At 41.2% G+C, this 20514-nt stretch overlaps 1 protein-coding gene across 5 annotated transcripts in view; it reads left to right on the top strand.

Moving 5' to 3' along the window:
- Positions 1-8556, top strand: part of LOC138736949 (zinc finger protein 107-like) — an 87176-nt gene extending 78620 nt beyond the window's left edge. For all 5 annotated transcript variants that reach the window (XM_069887206.1, XM_069887203.1, XM_069887204.1 and 2 more), the window contains one exon: positions 1959-8556. In XM_069887206.1, coding sequence (XP_069743307.1) covers positions 1959-5596 — 3638 coding nt within the window. In that variant the 3' untranslated portion in view covers positions 5597-8556. The remainder of the gene's footprint in view (positions 1-1958) is intronic.
- The last annotated feature ends 11958 nt before the right edge of the window (positions 8557-20514 follow it).

Below are 20514 nucleotides of genomic sequence, written 5' to 3'. Positions count from 1 at the left end.
TCCCTCATTTTGTAACAAAGTAACTTGACCAGTATTGAACATGGTTATTATATGGTTGCGACTTTGGTCGTAATGCTCTATGAGCTCTTTCAATCTCAGTGTCTCCTTGAAATTCAGTTACCCCCTAAAGATTGTGGAATCCAACATTGCAAAAATCTCTTCATGCCTTGTCCTTCATCACCTTCTTTAAGTCCAACAATTTTTATATTATTTCTTCTTCTGAAATTTTCTAACATATCAATTTTTTTGAGTTAATTGATCTTTTGTTGCGGCTGCCTCAGCTTGAATTTTTTTTCATTTGTGCTTTCGCGTTTTGAATTTCAAATTCATTCTCTTTAATTTTTTCATTCACGACTTCACATTTTTTTTATTCACTTGTGACATTATTCTTTCAACCTTTTTTTTAAAGCTCTTATTTTCAACTCTACTCTCATTACATTTTTTAACTTCTATCATCAACTGCACCAAAGATTGCTGAAAAGTATCGATATATTTCTTCATTTCTGTTGTAAATATACATGTCTCTTTTATTTTCTCTTGTTTTTAGTCAAGATTCTTTGATCTTCTTCATTGCTGGAGCTGGAGGCATCTTGAGCCTTTTTTTAAATTGCCTCCTTTTTTGGTGATCTGCGCATGTGTGAGGAGTCACTTCTTCTCCCATGGCAGACAGCCATTGTGAGGGGAGACCTTGCACAGTGATGTCCAAGGTCTCCCCAGCTCCAGGCTTGTCTCCCTGGGCTCCTACCTTCCCGACAGTTCCAGGATCCTTCTTCAAGGTAGGCCCCTTCTTTATCCATTTCTTTTTCTTGTTCAAGTTCTTGAAAGGTAATAGTTGTCTTATCCTTCCTAGGTGGCATTCTGTGTTGTTCTGTAGGCCTTCTGACAGCTTTTCTTTCGATTTTCTTTTAATCATATCAGCCTTTTTGACTCTTTTTAGAACTTTTTTGATTTCGCCCCGTGAACTATGTAACTTAATGCATATGTATTAGTTAGTGCTGGGCAGGTCACATCTCCAGTCTGGAGGACCATCGCCTTCCCAAGATCACGTTATATGGCGAGCTCTCCACTGGCCACCAAGACAGAGGTGCACCAAAGAAGAGGTACAAGGACTGCCTAAAGAAATCTCTTGGTGCCTGCCACATTGACCACCGCCAGTGGGCTGATATCGCCTCAAACCGTGCATCTTGGCGCCTCACAGTTCGGCGGGCAGCAACCTCCTTTGAAGAAGACCGTAGAGCCCACCTCACTAACAAAAGACAAAGGAGGAAAAACCCAACACCCAACCCCAACCAACCAATTTTCCCTTGCAACCGCTCCATAAATCTTCATCCGCAAAGCCAAGCCAAAGAAAGATTAGTTAGGTGTTATAAAGGTAAGCCTCAAGCAACCAGAAAATACATTTGTCTCGCATCTACCAATGCCCATAGGTCCAGATACCAGGGATTTTACTGTATTTAATGCCTCATATCTTTTAATGAATCTCAAAGCACCAGTCAATGAATTACTTTTTAGATGCAGTTTCTATATTGAAAACATGTTTTTTTCATTCTAGTCATCTGGACTGAATTCAAACTTAATTGAGAGAGCAACCTTTTGTGGTATGACATCAAACCTGTTTGACCTTTTCTAAATAGTTTCTTATCAGTGCCATTTTGGTCCATCGGTATCTTTTTGAATTTTACTAAAAGCCCTATTTAAAACCAGTTTCAACAGCAATATTTGCAAAGGATCAAAGTGCACAAAAGTCCCAGTCAAAACACAGAAATGAGGAAACTAGCGGTGGTGTTTCACACAACAATCACAGTTAAGTGCATTAAGATACTCTGTGATAGTTATCTGTCACAAATTTCAGCCGTGACAAAATAGGATAGTATTTAAAGTATATGTAGAATCTTGTTTGAATGTGCTTGCTGGTAACATCCGGTCAACTGATTGGTTGTATTGATTTTTATTTGCAGGTTCAGATAGCTCGGAGTTTCAAGCAGCTGACAATGAAGATCTTCCTCCAAGCTGCAAAAGACTCAAGACTGAAAAGGATCCCCAAATGGATTTTGGGGCACTGGCTATCGAAGATGAATCTTCTGCAAGGCCACCCAATGTGTCCAGAGACCACAATGATGGTTCCTTTCTGAAGACAAATGGCTTTGTCAATCCGAACCATTTGGAAGCTAGTGTGGAGGTTACATTGGAAGAAGATTGTGCTTTTGAAGAGTCTTCTTTGTATTGTGAAAGTCTTAGCAAAGATAATGGAAAACTACACAAATGTTTTTACTGCAGTTATACAACTGATCATTCGAACAAACTGAAGCAGCATTTCCTGATTCATGAAGACCAGAAGACTTCAAGATACGTCAATGCATCTAATCAGTTAGACACCAAGTCTAAGAGAAAATCCTTCAAATGCAACTATTGTCACTTTGCCTGTGATTATATGGTTACCCTAACTCGACACAAGAGGCAGCACACGAGTAAACCTTTATTGGAACAAAAGGATATCACTGTTTCAAGGAACTCCATGCCCTTGCAAGCAAACGGTGGCATTGCCACTGTGGGAAATGGAAAGAAATTTTACAATTGCTCATATTGCAGCTATACATCATCATTGATGGGGAATCTACAGCGACACATCCGGATCCATCTGGGAGAAAAGCCCTTTAAGTGTGACCAATGTTACTATGCAACTGGCCAGTCAGGAAACTTGAAGCGTCATAAACTAACTCATACCCAGAAAAAGTCTTACACTTGTACCCAGTGTGACTATGCATCTGGTCAGATGGGTAATCTGAAACGGCATATGCTGACACACACACGAAAGAAATGCTTCAAATGTAGCCAGTGTGATTATGAGGGGCAAAGTATGGCCAATTTAATGAGGCATAAACAAAACCACAAGGATGACAAACATTTATTACAAAATAATGAACCAGAGACCATTGCATTGAAAGAAATGAGTGAGGACAAGCCTTATAAATGTTTGTATTGCAGCTATGCCTCACCACTGTTGGGAAACCTCCGGCGCCACACACGTATCCATCTAGGAGAAAAGCCTTTTAAGTGTGACAAATGTGAGTACTCTTCCTGTCAAATGGGGAACCTGAAACGTCACGTGCTGACACATACGCGTGAAAAAATGTTCAAATGCCGCCAATGTGGTTATGTCTGTATTACCTTAATCGACTTAAAGCACCACAAAGAGAATCACACAAAATCTAAGATTTTACAAGATGAGGCAAAACATCCAGAGAACAAGCAAAGTGTCGGCAATCAAGTCTCAGCTCTTACCCCCAAGCAAGCTGAATTGGGCACTAGGGATAAAAAGCCTTATAAATGTTCATATTGTGATTATACGTCATTATTGTTGGGAAATCTCCAACGGCACACACGCATTCATCTTGGAGAAAAGCCCTTCAAATGTGACCAATGTGACTATGCAACCTATCAGTCTGGGCATCTTAAGAGGCACAGACAGACACACCTGCACAAAAAATCACTTAAGTGTCGCTTGTGTGATTATGTCTTTAGTAACATGAAAGAACTGAAGCAACACCAACAAGAGCATACCAAGAAAACTGGGAATGGAGAAAAGAAGCCTTACAAATGCACGTACTGTAATTATGTGTCTTCTTTATCAGGGAACCTACAACGGCACATCCGGATCCACCTGGGAGAAAAACCCTATAAATGTGACCATTGCGAATATGCATCTCACCAGTCAGGAAATCTCAAGCGTCACATCTTAACTCATACCCGGCCCAAGTCACACAAATGTGGCATCTGCTTCTGTACCTGCAGCAGTGCAGTGGAACTAAAGGAGCACAAGGAAAGTCACATCAAGAAAGAATTGGTGATGCAGAATGATAAGGACGGGAATGAAAAAGCCCAAGAATTTTATTCCTGCAAGCTCTGTAGCTTTGTCTCAGAATATCCAGGCTATCTCATGCGACACATGAAAACTCATAATGCAGAAAAGCCATACAAATGTCATTATTGTGCATATGCAACAGTACAACAGGGTAACCTTAAACGGCACATATTAATCCACACTGGAGAAAAGCCCTTCCAATGTGATGAGTGCAGTTACACCTGTAGTCGAATGGAGAATTTGAAGCGACACAAACAAATCCATGCAGAGAAGATCCTCCCAGATGAAGGAGAAGGCAGTAGTTTGGTGAAATCTGAGAAGCCTTTCTCTTGTGAACTGTGCAACTTTAAAGCCCAGTACCCCAGTATCCTTGCAAGGCACATGAAAACTCACACAGATGGGGCTGGGAAAGTCGAGGAAACCCACAAGGTCTCCCCAGATAAGGAGCCTTTTCAGTGTGACCAATGGACTGACTGTACCAGCAGTTTGACTAGCTGTCAGGTCCACTTGCAGAGTCACATAGATAATGAATTAACACAGTGCATGGAAGAAAGCAAGACTGAAAATGCCCAGAAGCACTTTTCTTGCAATCTGTGTGACTTCATTACTCAATACCCAGATGACTTAATGAGTCACATAAAAACCCACAGCACAGGCTCTGTATCCAATGATCCTCAGACTCCTTCCACTGAACTGCATCCATGTCAAAATAGTGAAAACCTCTTCTCTTGTAAATTGTGCAGTTTTGTTACCCAGTACCCTAACCATTTCATAATGCACATGAAAACACACATGAAAACTCACAACACTAGCAATAGTGAATACCAGTGTTCCCACTGTAACTACACCACCAAACAAAGTGGGAACTTCAAACGCCATATCCAGGTTCATTTGGGTGTAAAGCCATATAAATGTAAAAAGTGCAACTATGCTTCAATTAACTTTGCAAACTTGAAGAGGCACCTGCAGACCCATATGAAACAGACATCTAACCAAATTGAATCCTCCTGTTCTGATACTGTCGAGATGGTACAAAAGGACATAAAAAAGGAGAAAGAAGATGATCTGCACCCACAAGAGGATAACCTTGAAAATGAGGACAAACCTTTGAGCTGTGTTTCAAGGAGTTTGAAATGGAAGAGACTATATAAATGTTCTCATTGCTCATATAAGACCACAGAGTTGGGGAACCTCAATAGACACATCAGGAGACACAAAGGAGAAAAACCTTTTAAATGCACTCAATGCAATTATGCTTCGACCCAATTGGTCAATGCGAAACGTCACCTTCAAACACACACAGGAAAGCAATCCTACCAGTGTAGCCAGTGTGAGTTTGTGGGTAAGAGCAAGGCAGCCTTTAAACTCCACAAACAAAACCACATGGCAAATTTGGAGAACCATTTGGCAAGTTTGGAGATGAAGGAGGAAGAAGAGAATGAGAATAGCCTTAGCAAAGAACAGAAAGTGTTCTCTTGCAAGTTGTGCAATTTTGTCTCTCAGTACCAGAGCAACCTCATAAGACACATGAACATACACAACTACCGGAGGCCATATAAATGTTCACAGTGCAACTATGTCTCTGCACAATTGGGCAACCTGAAACGTCATATGAGGAACCATCTGCAGAGGGAAACCTTCCAATGTGAACAGTGCAACTATTCATGTGCTTCCAAGACAAACCTCAAACGTCATGCCAGGGTTCATACAAGTCAAAGCCCAATTGTGCAATAAAGGGAAAACTAAATGTCAAAGTCCTGCAAAACAAGTTTGATGGTTGTGATGGGCAGCACTCAGAATCTTTGAAAAGTGACATAAGGAGTCATGCAAATATTACTGCTGCATATCTCAGTGATGTAGCACGAAAAAGGGTGCAGTGATGGACTCTTGCGGGCATGTTAACCTCCAGTGCAAGCAACCTCCAGAGACTTTCAAGAAACTCAATGGGAATAAAATGGTATAAACTAATTTTGGGGAGAGCATTGGTGGTGTGCCACTTTACAACTACTGTATACTTGAAATCATTGTAAATTTAAAAAAAAAACACACGAGTATAAATTGTTTATCCCACAGTAGAGTGAGTTTTCCCTTTTGGTCACTTTGGGATGTCCACCTATTTTCAGTGGGGTTTTTTTTTGTTACTGTAACAGGTAAATTTAAATCAAGAAATTCAATCAGACGCCATAGCTTTCATTTACTTAAGCGGTGAAAAATGTTTGGTTATATCTCAGCAAAAAGAAAGTAAAAGATCAGATACTATTTATAGAACAGAATGCAATATTACACAAAATTGCCTTTAGTCTGCCATAGTGCCCCTTACAATTAGAGAAAGAGAAGCAAGAGAGTCCCCTCAGAGTTACCAAGTGTCCATGGATTTGCCTCTAGTGCTTCCATGGACACTGCAGCTGCACAGATTCCAGTTCAGTCCAAACCATCGGAAACCCAAGCCCAGATCCAAACCTCCAACGTAATGAGGAAGGCTTCAGTGCCCAGGATGATCTTCTTGTCCTCAGCACCCTCTCGAATCCTGGTTCTAATGAACCAGTGTCCAGCAGCATGCAGCTTGGTATGAATCCTTTGACCTCAAGTTGCCAGCAGCCTGCAGCTTGTGTGGGTTTCTCGCCGACAAGTCCCCAACAGCTCGCTGTCTGTGCGTGTCCTCTCGCTGGTTCACCACTGTGGTCATCTCGTCTGCTTCTCCTTCTCAACGGGGTGGGCATTCTCTCCATTACTTGTGCCCTGCACAGTCCGCTGCTCCCCCAGAGTCTGCAACACCACGATGGCCACTGCTGAACACAGGTGCCGCTATTTTGGGTCCACACTCCACAGTCGCAGTCTTTAAAATAACAGGTCGTTTAAAGCCATCAGCAGTAGGATTAGACGGTAAGACCCTTCGGGGGACAGCTGTGTCTCTGCCACCCATTACAGCAACTTTGGCAGCAACGTCATTTTTATTTATACTCCTGTTTTTAATATTGTTAAAACATGGCAATTGGGGTACAGGAGGGAAGCTGAATTTTACATTATATCTTGTGTTTAAAATGATGTAAATAGGCATTAAAAGGTAAATAACCTGCTGAATGTACATTGGCAGATAGGAGGCACTGCAGATCATAACGTTGCAGTGATCATTGACTGGCAAAGTAGACAAAGCTTGAGGGGCTGAGCCTTTTTGGGTTTCCCAGGATATTACAGTAGTTTTACACTGGGGTTGTTGATTTAGTTTAAATTTGAGCAGAGTGTTCAATCACATTAAATATAAAAGCACGAGCTGTGATTTTCTTTAATAATTTATATATTTTTAATGATTAGAAAATATCCATTATTTTCTGAATTTTGTCTGAATCTGCGACCAAACAGAATAGCAGACTTTCAGTTTGTCCATGAAATATCACTTTGTCTATTCTGAATGTGTCATTGAGGTTTCCTTTAAAACTTTCTGTTAATTACAAATGTAGTAAATTTAATCTGTTTGGAGTTAATCTCTGAAAAAATTGATTCAATCTTGGTTTCATTGGAAATTGAACAGCTCTGGTTTCGTTCTGAATGCACCAGAAGTGGAATACCTACATCAGGTCATAAGACAAAAAAAAGCTTACTGGTCAAGTAGTTTTAGTGCAGAGGTTCTCTTTTGTGCAATATCAGTATGACATGCAATGCAGCTATCATTGTGCGAAATAATCTAACCTGCAGATTTGAAAATCCAAACTCAGTTGTGTTATGCTGTAGAAAGCAAGATGCCTGTTAAACTGGAAGTAAATTAAATGTTCTGATAAATTTTCAATTTTGAATGGTTTTGGAATAAACTTAATTAAGTTCTAAGGCAGCAAGCACGGATCCTTTTGTGAATTTCAAGTAATGTGTTGGATATGTCAAAACTCATCTGATTCTTTGAAGCCGGGTATGTGCAAATGACTCAGGAATGGTCTTTCTTTATGCTCTTGACATGTACTGTAATGTATCTGTCAGATCTGTAAATGCAAGATGTGTTTCATTTCACCAAGTTGAATATTGGTAGAAGCTCTGTCCACGAGTACCAACCTTTTAAACAAACAGTGCAGGAAAGGTAGAAGTAAGGGAATAGTTAAATGGCTGTGACTGTTTATAACAACTGGTCTGCTATATTTGTGAAACCAGACCACACGTCAAGTTTTCATGTATGAAATTTGGTTCATGTTGGATTGAGTTGTTTGCTTCAGAAGGATTAAATGATCTGAGTGGTTCTAGCATTTTCAGTTTGTCAAATTTGGATTGGATCCTAATCGGTCAGTCTATGGTTTATCTGAGAGGTTATTATAAGCCAGGTTAAAATTAAGCATTGAGGTCCCCTTCACCAAAATGTCTCCAGCTCACTATTATCTTCTTGAGCATCGTTAAGGAGGGGCAGTAAATGCTGGCATTGCCAGTAATGTCTGGATATTATGTTCAAAATTAAGAAATAAATGTATTTCCCTGCTACATTGCAAGCTCTTTGCTTTTGTGATTATCCCTGGAGGACTACTTAAATTATTCTTGTAGCTTTCACAAAAGGGAATGTGATCTTATTTTCCAAACTATTAATTTTAGTTAATGTTAAAATATTTGAACCACATTCTCCTGTGCTGCAGCAACATATAGTAACTTTTCAGTATGTGATTAGAGCATATTCATCAAATATATGCTGTCATATCAACCATATAAATGCTATTAGAACTTATATTAGACAAACATTTAAATAAAGCAAGATGTTGAAGTAATTAAATGAAATCCTTCAAAATTGAAAGTACTGTTCAAATATGTTAAAAGTCAGCAAAATTATGCTTTATTTCTAGTTAATTATATTGATAGCCAAAGGTTTATCTACTTTTACTGAATAATTATGCAAATTTTGTTCAGTAACCTGTCTAGCACCAACAAAATCTCCGTGAAATCTTTAAAACATTTTATTTTCTATAAATTTAAAAGAAAAATGTTTTCTTAAGCACTTGTTTCTGCCCCCCCCCCCCCCATTGCTCAATCTCTCCCTTTCCTTTTTTAGATCTATAGAATACTGCAGGAGAGAAATAAGTCCAACTCATCTTGTGCTGAATGATTTTTCCTCTTGCTCCGTATTGGACGATAGACCTTTCAATCTTATTGATATCTTTTCCCTAGGTAGGTGACCAAAACTGCACACTGTTCTCCAAATTTGGTATTGCCAGTGTCTTGTATAATTTCAATATAACATCCCAACTCCTGAACTCATCATTGATTTTGAATGCCAATGTGCAAAAGCACTCTTTATGACCCTATCTACCTGTAACTGTGTTTCCTTCTTAAACTTTCCTGGTAACCTCCTTGCAAAACTCTGAAATAGAGTGGTTAGATGTGCACAAAGCCATGATGTCTTTCTCTAATCAGCCTTTAACTAAGTTCTTGTATATCTAATCTCTTAAGATATGTAACAATTATTGATGTAGACTCACCAGCCTATAATTACCAGAATTATTCTTAAACAACAAAACCACATCTGCTTTCCTCCAATCCTCTAGCACTTCGCCTGTGGCAAAGGATATTTTAAATATCTCTGCTAGGTCCTGTGCAATTCCTTACTAGCCTCTCCCAAGGTCTCAAGGAATATCTTGTCAGGCCCTGGGGTTTTATCCACTTTTACTTGCCTCAAGGCAGCGAGCACCTCCTCTGTAAACTGAATGGAGTCATGATCTCACTACTGTTTTGCCTCACTTCTATAGACTCTGTCCATATCTTTAGTAAATACAAATGCAAGAAGATTTAAGATTTCCACCATATTTTTTGCTCCATGCATAGATGAACCACTCTAGTCTACAATAGGGCCAATTCTCTCCCTTGTTATCCATTTGCTCATATATGCTTTTTAGTTTTTCCTTCACCTTGTCTGCCAGAGTTACCTTGTGCTTCCTTATAGCCCTTCTGATTTCTTTAGTGTTTTCTTGCATTTCTTGTACTCAAGTGCTTTATTTGTTCCTTGCCACCTCTACCTGCTATGCACCATCTCTTTAACCAGGACTTCAATATTTATTTATAAAATGGATATAAATATATTTTTATTTGTGTTGACTTCCATTAAATATTCTAACCATTTCATAATGTGCTGCACTGACATGATTCATACGAAGTCTGCAGTAATTGGACTGTCAAATGATTTTTAAAATTTCTCATTGAAACCTAGAAATATTGCAATTATAATTAATGGTCTGGCCTGAAATGTCAACAATTCTTTTACTCCCATTGATGCTGCTCGACCTGCTGAGTTCCTCCAGAAGATTGTGTTTTTCTCGACATTGCTGGGTTTGCAGTCTTGCGTGCTTCCATTTCACTAATAATGATTTCCTTTAGTTTGCAAATGTTTATGATAAATATAGAAATACCCTGGAGGGAAATGCAATTTTAGTCTTTGAAAGCTAGATTTTTTTTTTCTCTGAGCCCTTGTTTCATTTTGGGCTTGTACCAAAAAAAGAGTTAATACAAGTGCAGTTTTTGAAATTACATTTCTTTGACACTTAGGAACTTGAATGTAACAAACAAAGTTTGTCTCAAATACTAATTTTTTTTTTGCTTTCCATTTGCTCTAAACCTAGGGTGATCAATTCGTGCAGTTGACAAAACTTGTTTCTTGTCATCTTAATTGTCATTAAACTTATCTGAATGCTCGGAGTTGTACTGCACAGAAATGGGCCATTTGGCTCATCAGATACCTGCTGATCTTTTTGCCCTTCCACATTAATCTTACATTTGTCCATACACTTGTCAGCCTTGCCTGAAGTTGCATCCTAAGTATCTTATTAACATCTCTGACTCCACCAAATTCCTCTATCAACCACTTGGTATGGGAACACTTTTTTTTTGGATCCCCCTTAAAACTCATTCCTCATCTCATCTGTGCCCTTTTTTGATACCCCTACCATGGGAAAAGATACTATATATGTATGCCTCTTACGTTTTTTAAAAAATTAGACATTATGCATGCCTTCCAGCCCATGAGGCCATGCCACCCAAATACCCCAATTACCTACACTACCTGTACATTTTGAAAAGTGAAAGGAAACCAGAATGCCCAGAGAAAACCAAAGCTGACTCGGGGAGAATGTACAAACTTCTGACAGACAGCACCAGATTCGAACCTGGGTCAATAGTGCTGTAATAGTGTTGGAAAAACTGCTACGCTAACCATGCCACCCAATTTTATATACCTTGTATCAGGTCATCTGTCAGCCTCTTTCTCTAAGGTAAACAAGCCCAGTTTATCCAATCTCTCCCCATATGTGGAATCCTCCAATCTATGCTATTTCTTGGGTGAATCTTCTCTGTGTTTCTCAAGTGCAACCATATTCTCACTATAATGTGGTAACCTGAACTACACAGGTGTAATCTAAAGAGTGATTTTTAAAGCTGCACCATAACATCCAAGATTTTGCATTCTATGCTCCAATCTATTATGGTCAGCATGCCTTATGCCTCCTTCACCCTCCTGTGCTTCCACCTTCAAAGAACTATGGATTTTATCCCCCATGGTTCTTTTAAAATCCTGTAATTTACTCCGAAATATTTAAAGCATGAGGAAATAACAATAGTTGTAGATCACAGTTGTTTCCTTCTGAGAAAAGGACTAGTGGAAATACCATCACTGAAAGACTGCATTGTATTTTGGAGAGAAATTGTGGTCAGGATGTAAATCCTTCTCTTCTGTTCTTTGAATTAGTTCAATGTAATCCAATGGTTCTCAACCTTTTTCTTTCTACTCACATACCACTTTAAGTAATCCCTATGCCATTGGTGTTTTGGGATTAGTAAGGGATTGCTTAAGATGGTATGTGGGTGGAAAGAAAAAGTTTGAAAAAGTTTAATCCTACCTGATTGACTCATTATGTGTACGGTTTCATACTCCAAAGGAAATGGGCTAATGACAGTTTTTCTCAAGCAAAATATTTCAATAATAATTGGGTCTAGAGCAGTGATTCTCAACCTTCCCTTTCCACTCACATAGCACCTGAAGCAATCCTTTCCTAATCACATAGAACTGATAGCATAGGGATTACTTAAAGTGGTATGTGAGTGGAAAGAAAAAGGTTGAGAACCACTGGTGCAATCTTTCACATCCCCTCCCTACCTGAGAGAGTAGTCCACAGCCATATTCATTAATTTCAGCATCTTTTATTCCTCGGACAACAGTAGAAAATACCAGATGACTTCTGTTTAAGTGGGTGGAGTGTTTAGGGGAGATATCGCAGGTAAGTTTTTTTTAACGAGAGTGATGTGTGCCTGGAGTGCATTGCTGAGGGTTGTGGTGGAGGCTGCTACAATAGCAACGTTCAAAAGACTCGGATAGGCACATAGGTAAAAGATAAATAGAAATATGAAAGACTGCAGATACTGAGATTGTAAAAACAGTTGCTGGAGGAACTCAGCAGATCTTGCAGCATCCATTGGAAGTAGAACTATATTATCTATGTTTTGGGCTTGACCCCTTCCTCAAGATGTGAGTAAAAATGTCAGGTGTCTGAATTAAAAACTGGGGAAAGAAAGGGGAAAAATGGGAGGGGGAGGAGTATAGATCAACAGAAAAAAAGTGAATTGGCTATGATAAGGGGAAAAGTAATTGATTTGGCTCTGTGAAAGGAGACAAAGGGAAGAGAGAGAGAGAGAGACAGCTAAAGGAAAGAAGAGAGGGGATGAACGAGGGTGTTTTAATGGAAAATGGAGGTTAATGTTCATACCATCCGGTTGGAGGGTGCTCTTCAGCCAGATGGCATTAGTCAAAATAGAGGGTTATGGGTATGAGGAAGGGAAGTATTAGGTTGTTGTGGAGTAAGTTTACATAGGTCAGCCTGGCATTGTAGCGTGAAGGGCCTGTACTGTGCTGCAATGTTTTACATACAGGAAAATTTAATGGCGCTCATTTCCATTTTGACTAAGTCCTTTTGCTTTCTCTATCCATGTTGAGGAATCTGATTGGAGGAATGGCAGTAAAGCCAAGCAAACGTGGGTGTTAAAATCCAATATACATTTTGATCTCTCTGTGGTTGTTTGCCTTGCAAACATAAAGGAAGAACAAATTAAGGGACTCATTGAGAAGATTGCTTTCACTGCTGGAAAATCTTCATAATGTTGACATACATAATTATGTTTTACTCCAGTTTTTTAAATCAGAAATTTCCTTTACTTTTCTGAAAAAAAAATATATCAAGCTTGAGTCTCGATACAAGCTGTTAATTAGTGCTTTTCATCAATCCTATATCAGATTTTCTTATGCTAACTATCTACATTTTAATATTTTCAATTCTTTCTCATTTCTATTGAAGGGAAGATGGTAAATAAAAGGCCTTTCAGCAGGGAGGACCTGCCTTGTTTTGCTGCCTTTGCTTGTGAGTTTAAACAAATTGAATAAGTTATGTTTGACTTGCCCAGCTCAACCACAATTGCCTTTCTACACTAATCCCATTTGAGTGCATTAGGCCCACATTCCTTTACACCTTTCCTATTCATATATTGTGGCGGCCCACAATTGCAGAGATCAGGCCAGCACATTGCGCAGCAGCAGAAGCGCACAGAGATCGCTAAAGTGACTCTCAGGACAATGAACTAGCGGGGGTAGAAGCTGGGGCAGCATCAGACCCACAGCCCTAAATGGTGTTGGTCAAGCTGCCCAGCTAACTCAGCAGAAACATAGAAGATAGGAGCAGGAGTAGGTCATTCGACCCTTCGAGCCTGCTCCGCCATTCAACGAGATCATGGTTGATCTTAAAATTCAGTACCCCGTGCCCGCCTTCTCTCCGTAACCTTTAATACCCTTATACTGAAGAAATAGATCTAATTCCCTCTTAAATAGATTTAATGAACCTGCCTCTACTGCCCTCTGTGGCAATGAATTCCACAGATTCACCACCCTCTGGGTCGAAATTCCTCCTCATCTCGGTCCTAAATGGTTTGCCTATTATCCTCAAACCATGGCCCCGGGTTCGGGATTTTCCCATCATTGGAAACATCCCATCTGCATCCATTCTGTCCAGTCCTGCCAGAATTTTATAGGTCTCTATGAGATCCTCTCTCAATCTTCTAAACTCCAGCGAGTACAATCCCAATTTGCGCAATCTTTCCTCATAAGTCATTCCTGCCATTCCAGGTATCAGCCTGGTGAATCGCCTCTGCACTCCCTCCATTGCAAGAACATCCTTCCTTAGATAAGGTGACCAAAACTGCACACAATACTCCAGGTGGGGTCTCACCAAGGCCCTGTACAGCTGCAGTAAGGTATCCTTGTTCCAAGACTCAAACCCTCTTGATATGAAGGCCAACATACCATTTGCCTTTTTAACCGCCTGCTGTACCTGCATGCTCGCCTTCAGAGACTGATGTACAAGTACCCCTAGGTCTCTCTGCACTTCCCCATCTCTTAATCTATTGCCATTCAAATAGTAATCTGCCCTCCGGTTTGTATTACCAAAGTGGATAACCTCACATTTATCCACATTGTAGTGCATTTGCCATGGATCTGCCCAGTCCCTCAATTTATCCAAATCACACTGGAGCATCCTGACCCCCTCTTCCGTGCACACAACCCCTCCTAGCTTAGTGTCATCTGCAAATTTGGAGATATTACATCCAATCCCCTCATCCAGATCATTAATGTAAATTGTGAACAGCTGGGGTCCCAGTACAGATCCCTGTGGCACCACACTGGTCACCGCCTGCCACTCAGAAAACGAGCCATTTATCCCAACTCTCTGTCTTCTACCTGCCAGCCAGTTCTCAATCCATATCAATACTTTGCCCCCAATCCCATGAGCCTTCATTTTGGAAGCCAGTCATTTATGCAGGACCTTATCGAAGGCCTTTTGGAAGTCCAGGTAAACCACATTCACTGGCTCTGCCCCATCTATTTTACCTGTCACCATCTCAAAGAATTCCAATAGATTTGTCGAGCATGATTTACCTTTTGTAAATCCATGTTGACTCCGTCCGATCCCTTCTCTGCTAGTCATATGCTCCGCTATTACATCCTTAATAATAGATTCCATCATTTTGCCCACTACTGATGTAAGGCTCACCGGCCGATAATTCCCCGCTTTTTCTCTACCCCCCTTTTTTAAATAGTGGGGTAACATTAGCTACCCTCCATTCCATGGGTACTGATCCTGAGTCTATCGAGTTCTGGAAAATAATTCTTAAAGCATCTGCTATCTGAATGGCCACTTCCTTGAGTACCCTAGGATGTAGATTATCAGGCCCTTGGGATTTATCTGCCTTCAATCCCATCAATTTCCCCAAGACCATGTCCTTAGAGATACTGATTTCTTTCAGTTGCTCCCTTGCATTAGTCTCTATGTTTCCCAACATCCTTGGGAGGTTATTTGTATCCTCTCTTGTAAAAACAGAACTACAGTAAGAATTTAATTGGTCTGCCATTTCCTTATTCCCCATTATATATTCCCCTGATTCCGACTGCAAAGGACCTACTCTGGATTTCACCAATCTTTTCCTCTTGACATATTTATAAAAGCTTTTGCAGTCGGTTTTTATATTTGCCGCAAGCTTACTTTCGTAATTTATTTTTGCTCTCTTGATTAATCCCTTTGTCCTCCTTTGGTGCATCTTGAACTGCTTCCAGTCTTCGGTTGCGGTACTTTTTTTGGCCAATTGATATGCTCTCTCTTTGGACCCAATGCTGTCTCTAATTTCCCTTGTTATCCACGGTTGAGTCACCTTTTTTGGTTTATTTTTATGCCAAACCGGTATAAACGATTTTTGCAATTTCTCCATTAGATCTGTGAATGCTTTCCATTGTCTATCTACAGTCAACTCCCCCATAAACACCACCCAATCAATCTTACTCAACTCCCGTCTCATACCATCATAATTCCCTTTATTTAAATTCAGGATCTTAGTCTCGGTTTTAATTTCATCATTCTCCATGTCGAGTGAGAATTCGATCATATTGTGATCGCTCCTACCCGAAGGGCCTCGCACAACAAGATTGCTGATTAGCCCCTTATCATTGCATAATACCCAATCTAAAATGGCCTGCTCCCGAGTTGATTCCTCGACATATTGGTCTAGATAACCGTCCCGTAAACATTCAAGGAATTCCTCCTCTTCAGTAATTTTACCAATTTGACTAGTCCAATCTATATGCAAATTAAAGTCTCCCATGATGACAGCTGTTCCCTTATTGCACGCTTTTCTAATTTCTCTTTTAATGCCTTCCCTCACCTCTACACTTCTATTTGGAGGCCTATATACCACCCCCACTAACGTTTTCTGCCCCTTGCTATTCCTCAGTTCTACCCATATAGATTCCGCATCTTCTGAGTTAATATCCTTCCTGTCAATCGTGTCGGTCCCTTCTCTCACCATCAATACTACCCCACCCCCTTTTCTTTCTTGCCGATCCCTCCTAAATATCGTATACCCTGGGATGTTAAGTTCCCAGGCTTGCCCACCCTGCAGCCATGTTTCTGTAATCCCAATCAAATCATATTTGTTTACCTCAATTTCCACAGCTAATTCATCTACCTTGTTCCGAATGCTTCTTGCATTAAGATATAAAGCCTTCAGATTTGCTTTTTTCACCCTCCTTGCTCTTTCTGATTTTTTACTTTCGCTGCCTAACCTAACTTTTCCTGTTTTATCTTTTCTGTCCTTTGCCCTATCATACAGGTTCCCACCCCCCTGCCAAATTAGTTTAAACCGCACCCGACGGCTGTACCAAACCTAGCTGCCAATATATTGACCCCTTTTGGGTTTCGGTGTAACCCATCCTTCTTGTAGAGGTCATGCCTTCCCCAAAAGAGATCCCAATGATCCAAGAAGCCAAAACCCTGTCCTTTACACCAGCCCCTCAGCCACACATTCATTTTTCTTAACCTTCCATTTTTGTCCTCAGTTGCACTTGGCACAGGTAGCAAACCAGAGATCACCACCCTGGCTGTCCTATTTCTTAGTTTCTGTCCTAGCTCTCTGTAATCTTTTTTCAGTACTTCCTCCTTTTTATCTATGTCATTGGTACCCACATGTACCAAGACAACAGGCTGTTCGCCTTCCCTTTTAGAATACCCTGGACCCGATTTGAGATATCCCGCACCCTTGCACCAGAGAGGCAGCACACCATGCGGGCATACCTATCTGGCTCACAGAATCTCCTGTCTGTATTTCTGACAATGGAGTCCCCAATGACCACTGCATTCCTCTTTACCTTTTGGTCCACCATGCCAGGCTCAGTGCCAGCGACCTGGTCACTGCTGCCAGCTTCTGTCAGGTCATCTCCCTCAACACCATCCAACAAAATATACCTGTTACTGAGAGGGATATTCACAGGTGTGCTCTCCATTTTCCTGGTATTTTTCTTCCCACCCCTGACAGTTACCCACTTACCTGACACATCTGGTCTTGGGGTAACTATGTCCCTGAAAGTTGAATCTATCAACTCCTCACTCTCCCTTACCAGCCTTAGGTCCTCAAGTTGCAGCTCCAGTTCCCCAACTCGGTCCTTAAGGAACTGCATCTCGGTGCACCTGACACAGATGTGGCTATTTGGGAGGGTGGGACTCACCCATGGTTCCCACATCTGACATCCGGTACAAAGCACTAACCTCATAGGCATGACTGAGCTAAAATAATGCCACTTACCCTTCTCCTTGCCTGCTTTTGCCTAAGCCTGTTGAGTCAAAGGCTGGAAGTCCCACTCCTTCAGTGCCCCACTCGCTCAGTGCGCCGCTCCTCGCTGGCCGCTCCCTCCCCTTTTACTCCTTTTACTGGCCCCTTGACCAATTAACCCAGTCCTACTCCTCTGACTCACAGCTCAAACTCCAGCTGCTGCCTCCTCAGACTCCCAGCCTGATTTGAGTAGGCCCAAGCCCTAGTTTCCCTTATATTTAACTGCTTACCTCCAAGTCACTCTCTCCGAGCTTCTCCTCCTTTGACTCCCAGCTCGAATTTACATATAGATTGGACTAGCCAAATTAGTAAGTCCAGCTATTTATTCTACTCACCCTCTGATGCTGTCTCTTGGCTCCTCCTCCTCCTCTCACCCAACACCAGGCACTGACTCACTGTCTCCTCTGACCCTGAGTCTGACCTTTCTGATGTTTTGGCTGGGGAAGAAGGGCATCATATGCATGGATGTTCCTGCCCATTATTGTTATTCATATGGATGACTCAATCAGCAAAATTGGAGCTAATATTCCACTGATCATTCTCCTACCATATCCTTGGACAATCAACCTTAATATTTCCCATTCCACCAATTTTTGTGTGTGTACACACTTGCTCATCAGACCTACATCTTCAGCCATGGTTCCAACACTGAACCCTGCTGTACACCACTTGTTAACAAAAGCTTGCAGCAGAGAAACACCCATCGACCATGAACCTCTATCTCCTATCACTAATACAATTTAGATCTGGTTTGCCAATGGACTTTGGATTACCATGCAAGATCTTGTCAAAAGTCTTACTGAATTCCACACTATATCAATTTTCTTGACAACCACCCCACCCAAAACTATGTTGACACCTCCTAGTAGTTCACTTGGAAAGGAAGGGATGATAAACTTCTCAGAAGCTTCTTTCACTACCGTTCATAGAAGACTCACTTATCTGTACTTTCCAGGCTTCTTACTACTGCCCCTTTTATATGAGGCATCTACATTTAGCTACTTCTAGTTCTTCATCCATGGTGAACGAAGATGTAAAATTCTGATCTGCTATACAGACGTGAAGCCTAATTGGAGTAGAGTATAGACTATGCATTGAACAAACCTGGTCTGTTCCAGTGTCAGAAAAGCCCCTGCATTTTTTCAAACATTTAGATTTGTATTATAAACCCAGAGTTCCTGCGCATTTCCGGAATGTTCTGGGCATTTCTTCTCTGCCCTTAAAGCAAACCCACCCTCTCAAATCCTGAGGCCTGAAATATCAATATCTATCTCCTATGGACACTGCAAGAACAGTTTTGACTACAATTACAGCATCTGCAGGCTTTCATGTTTCATTCAACCCAATAGCTGGACCATGTTAACCACTTGCTCAATGGGTCCCATTGAAATGGGAATACAGGATTTATAAGTCAGTGCTTGTCTGCATCTCCTCTACTTCCCTCACATCTACCCTGGCCCCTTCCCCACAAGACATAACAAGGACAAGATTCCCCTTACCACCCCACTAGCCTCCACATCCAAAACATCATTCTCTGCAATTTTAGCAACCTACAATAGAACCCTACGGCCAGGCACATCTTCCCCTCTCCCTTTTCAGAAGGAATTGCTCACTTCCCACCAAGCACCCCTTTGGCACCTTCCCCCTGTAATCACAAGAAATGCTACATTTGCACTTACACCTCCTCCCTTACCACCATTTGGGATCCCAAGCAGACCTGCCAAGTGAAGCAACACCTCACCTGTGAATCTATATGGGGTCATTATTGGATCCCATAGCCTCCTCTCCATCAGAGAAATTGGATCCAGACTGGGAGTTCTAGACAATAGGTGCTGGAGTAGGCCAATTGGCCCATCAAGCCAGCACCGCCATTTATCGGATCATGGCTGATCTTTCTCTTTCAATAACCAATCCCAGCCTTATCCCCATAACCCTGAACACCCCTGCCCAAAAGAGCCTTATCCAACTCTCTCTTAAATCTATCCAGTGAATCTGCCCTCACTACCCTCTGTGGCAATGCATTCCATAGATCCAAAACTCACTGGGTAAAATAATTTCTCCTCATTTCTGTCTTTAATGACTTTCCCTGTATTCTTAAACTATGCCCTCTCCCATCATTGGGAACATGTACTCTGATTTCACCCTGTCGATCCCTTTGATAATCTTAAATACCTCAATCATGTCTCCCTTCATCCTAAAATCCATCGCATATAATCCAAGTCTTTCTAACTTATCCATGTATGACAATCCTGCCATACCGGGAACTAACCTCGTAAATCTGTGCTGCACTCCCTCTAGCAAGTATGTCCTTTCTTAAATATGAGGACCAGAACTGGATGCAATACTCCAGGTGAGGTCTCACCAGGGCCCTGTACAATTGCAGGAGGGCTTCTCTTCTCCTATACTCCAATCCCCTCTTTATGAAAGCCAACATACCATTTGCCTTCTTCACCACTTGCTGAACCTGCATGCTAGTTTTCAATGACTGGTGAACAAGTACGCCCAGATCCCTTTGCATTACCCCACTCCCTAGCTTAACACCATTTAAATAATATTCTGCTCTCTTGTTTCTGCCTCCAAATTGGACAACCTCGCATTTACTCACATTAAACTTCATCTGCCATTTCTCCGCCCACTCCCCTAACCTATCCAAGTCCCCCTGAAATTTCCTGACATCCTCCTCACACTTCACACTACCACCCAGTTTAGTGTCATCTGTGAATTTGCATATCTAGTTATTTATCCCCTCATCCAAATCATTTACATAAATAATAAAACAACTGAGGACCCAACACCGACCACTGCGGGACCCCACTCATCACTTCCTGCCATCCAGAAAATGACCCATTTATCCCAACTCTTTGTTTCTTATTTCTCAACCAACTATCTAACCTTGACAGCACCCTACCCCTGATACCATGCTCCTTGACTTTGCTAACTAGCCTCCCGTGTGGGACCTTATCAAAGGCTTTCTGGAAGTCCAAGTATACCACATCCACTGG

This window comes from Narcine bancroftii, chromosome 6 (assembly GCF_036971445.1).
Source record: "Narcine bancroftii isolate sNarBan1 chromosome 6, sNarBan1.hap1, whole genome shotgun sequence".
NCBI classification, from domain to species: domain Eukaryota; kingdom Metazoa; phylum Chordata; class Chondrichthyes; order Torpediniformes; family Narcinidae; genus Narcine; species Narcine bancroftii.
The sequence above is the reverse complement of the archived record's forward strand: the minus strand, read 5'-3'. Positions and strand labels throughout refer to the sequence as shown.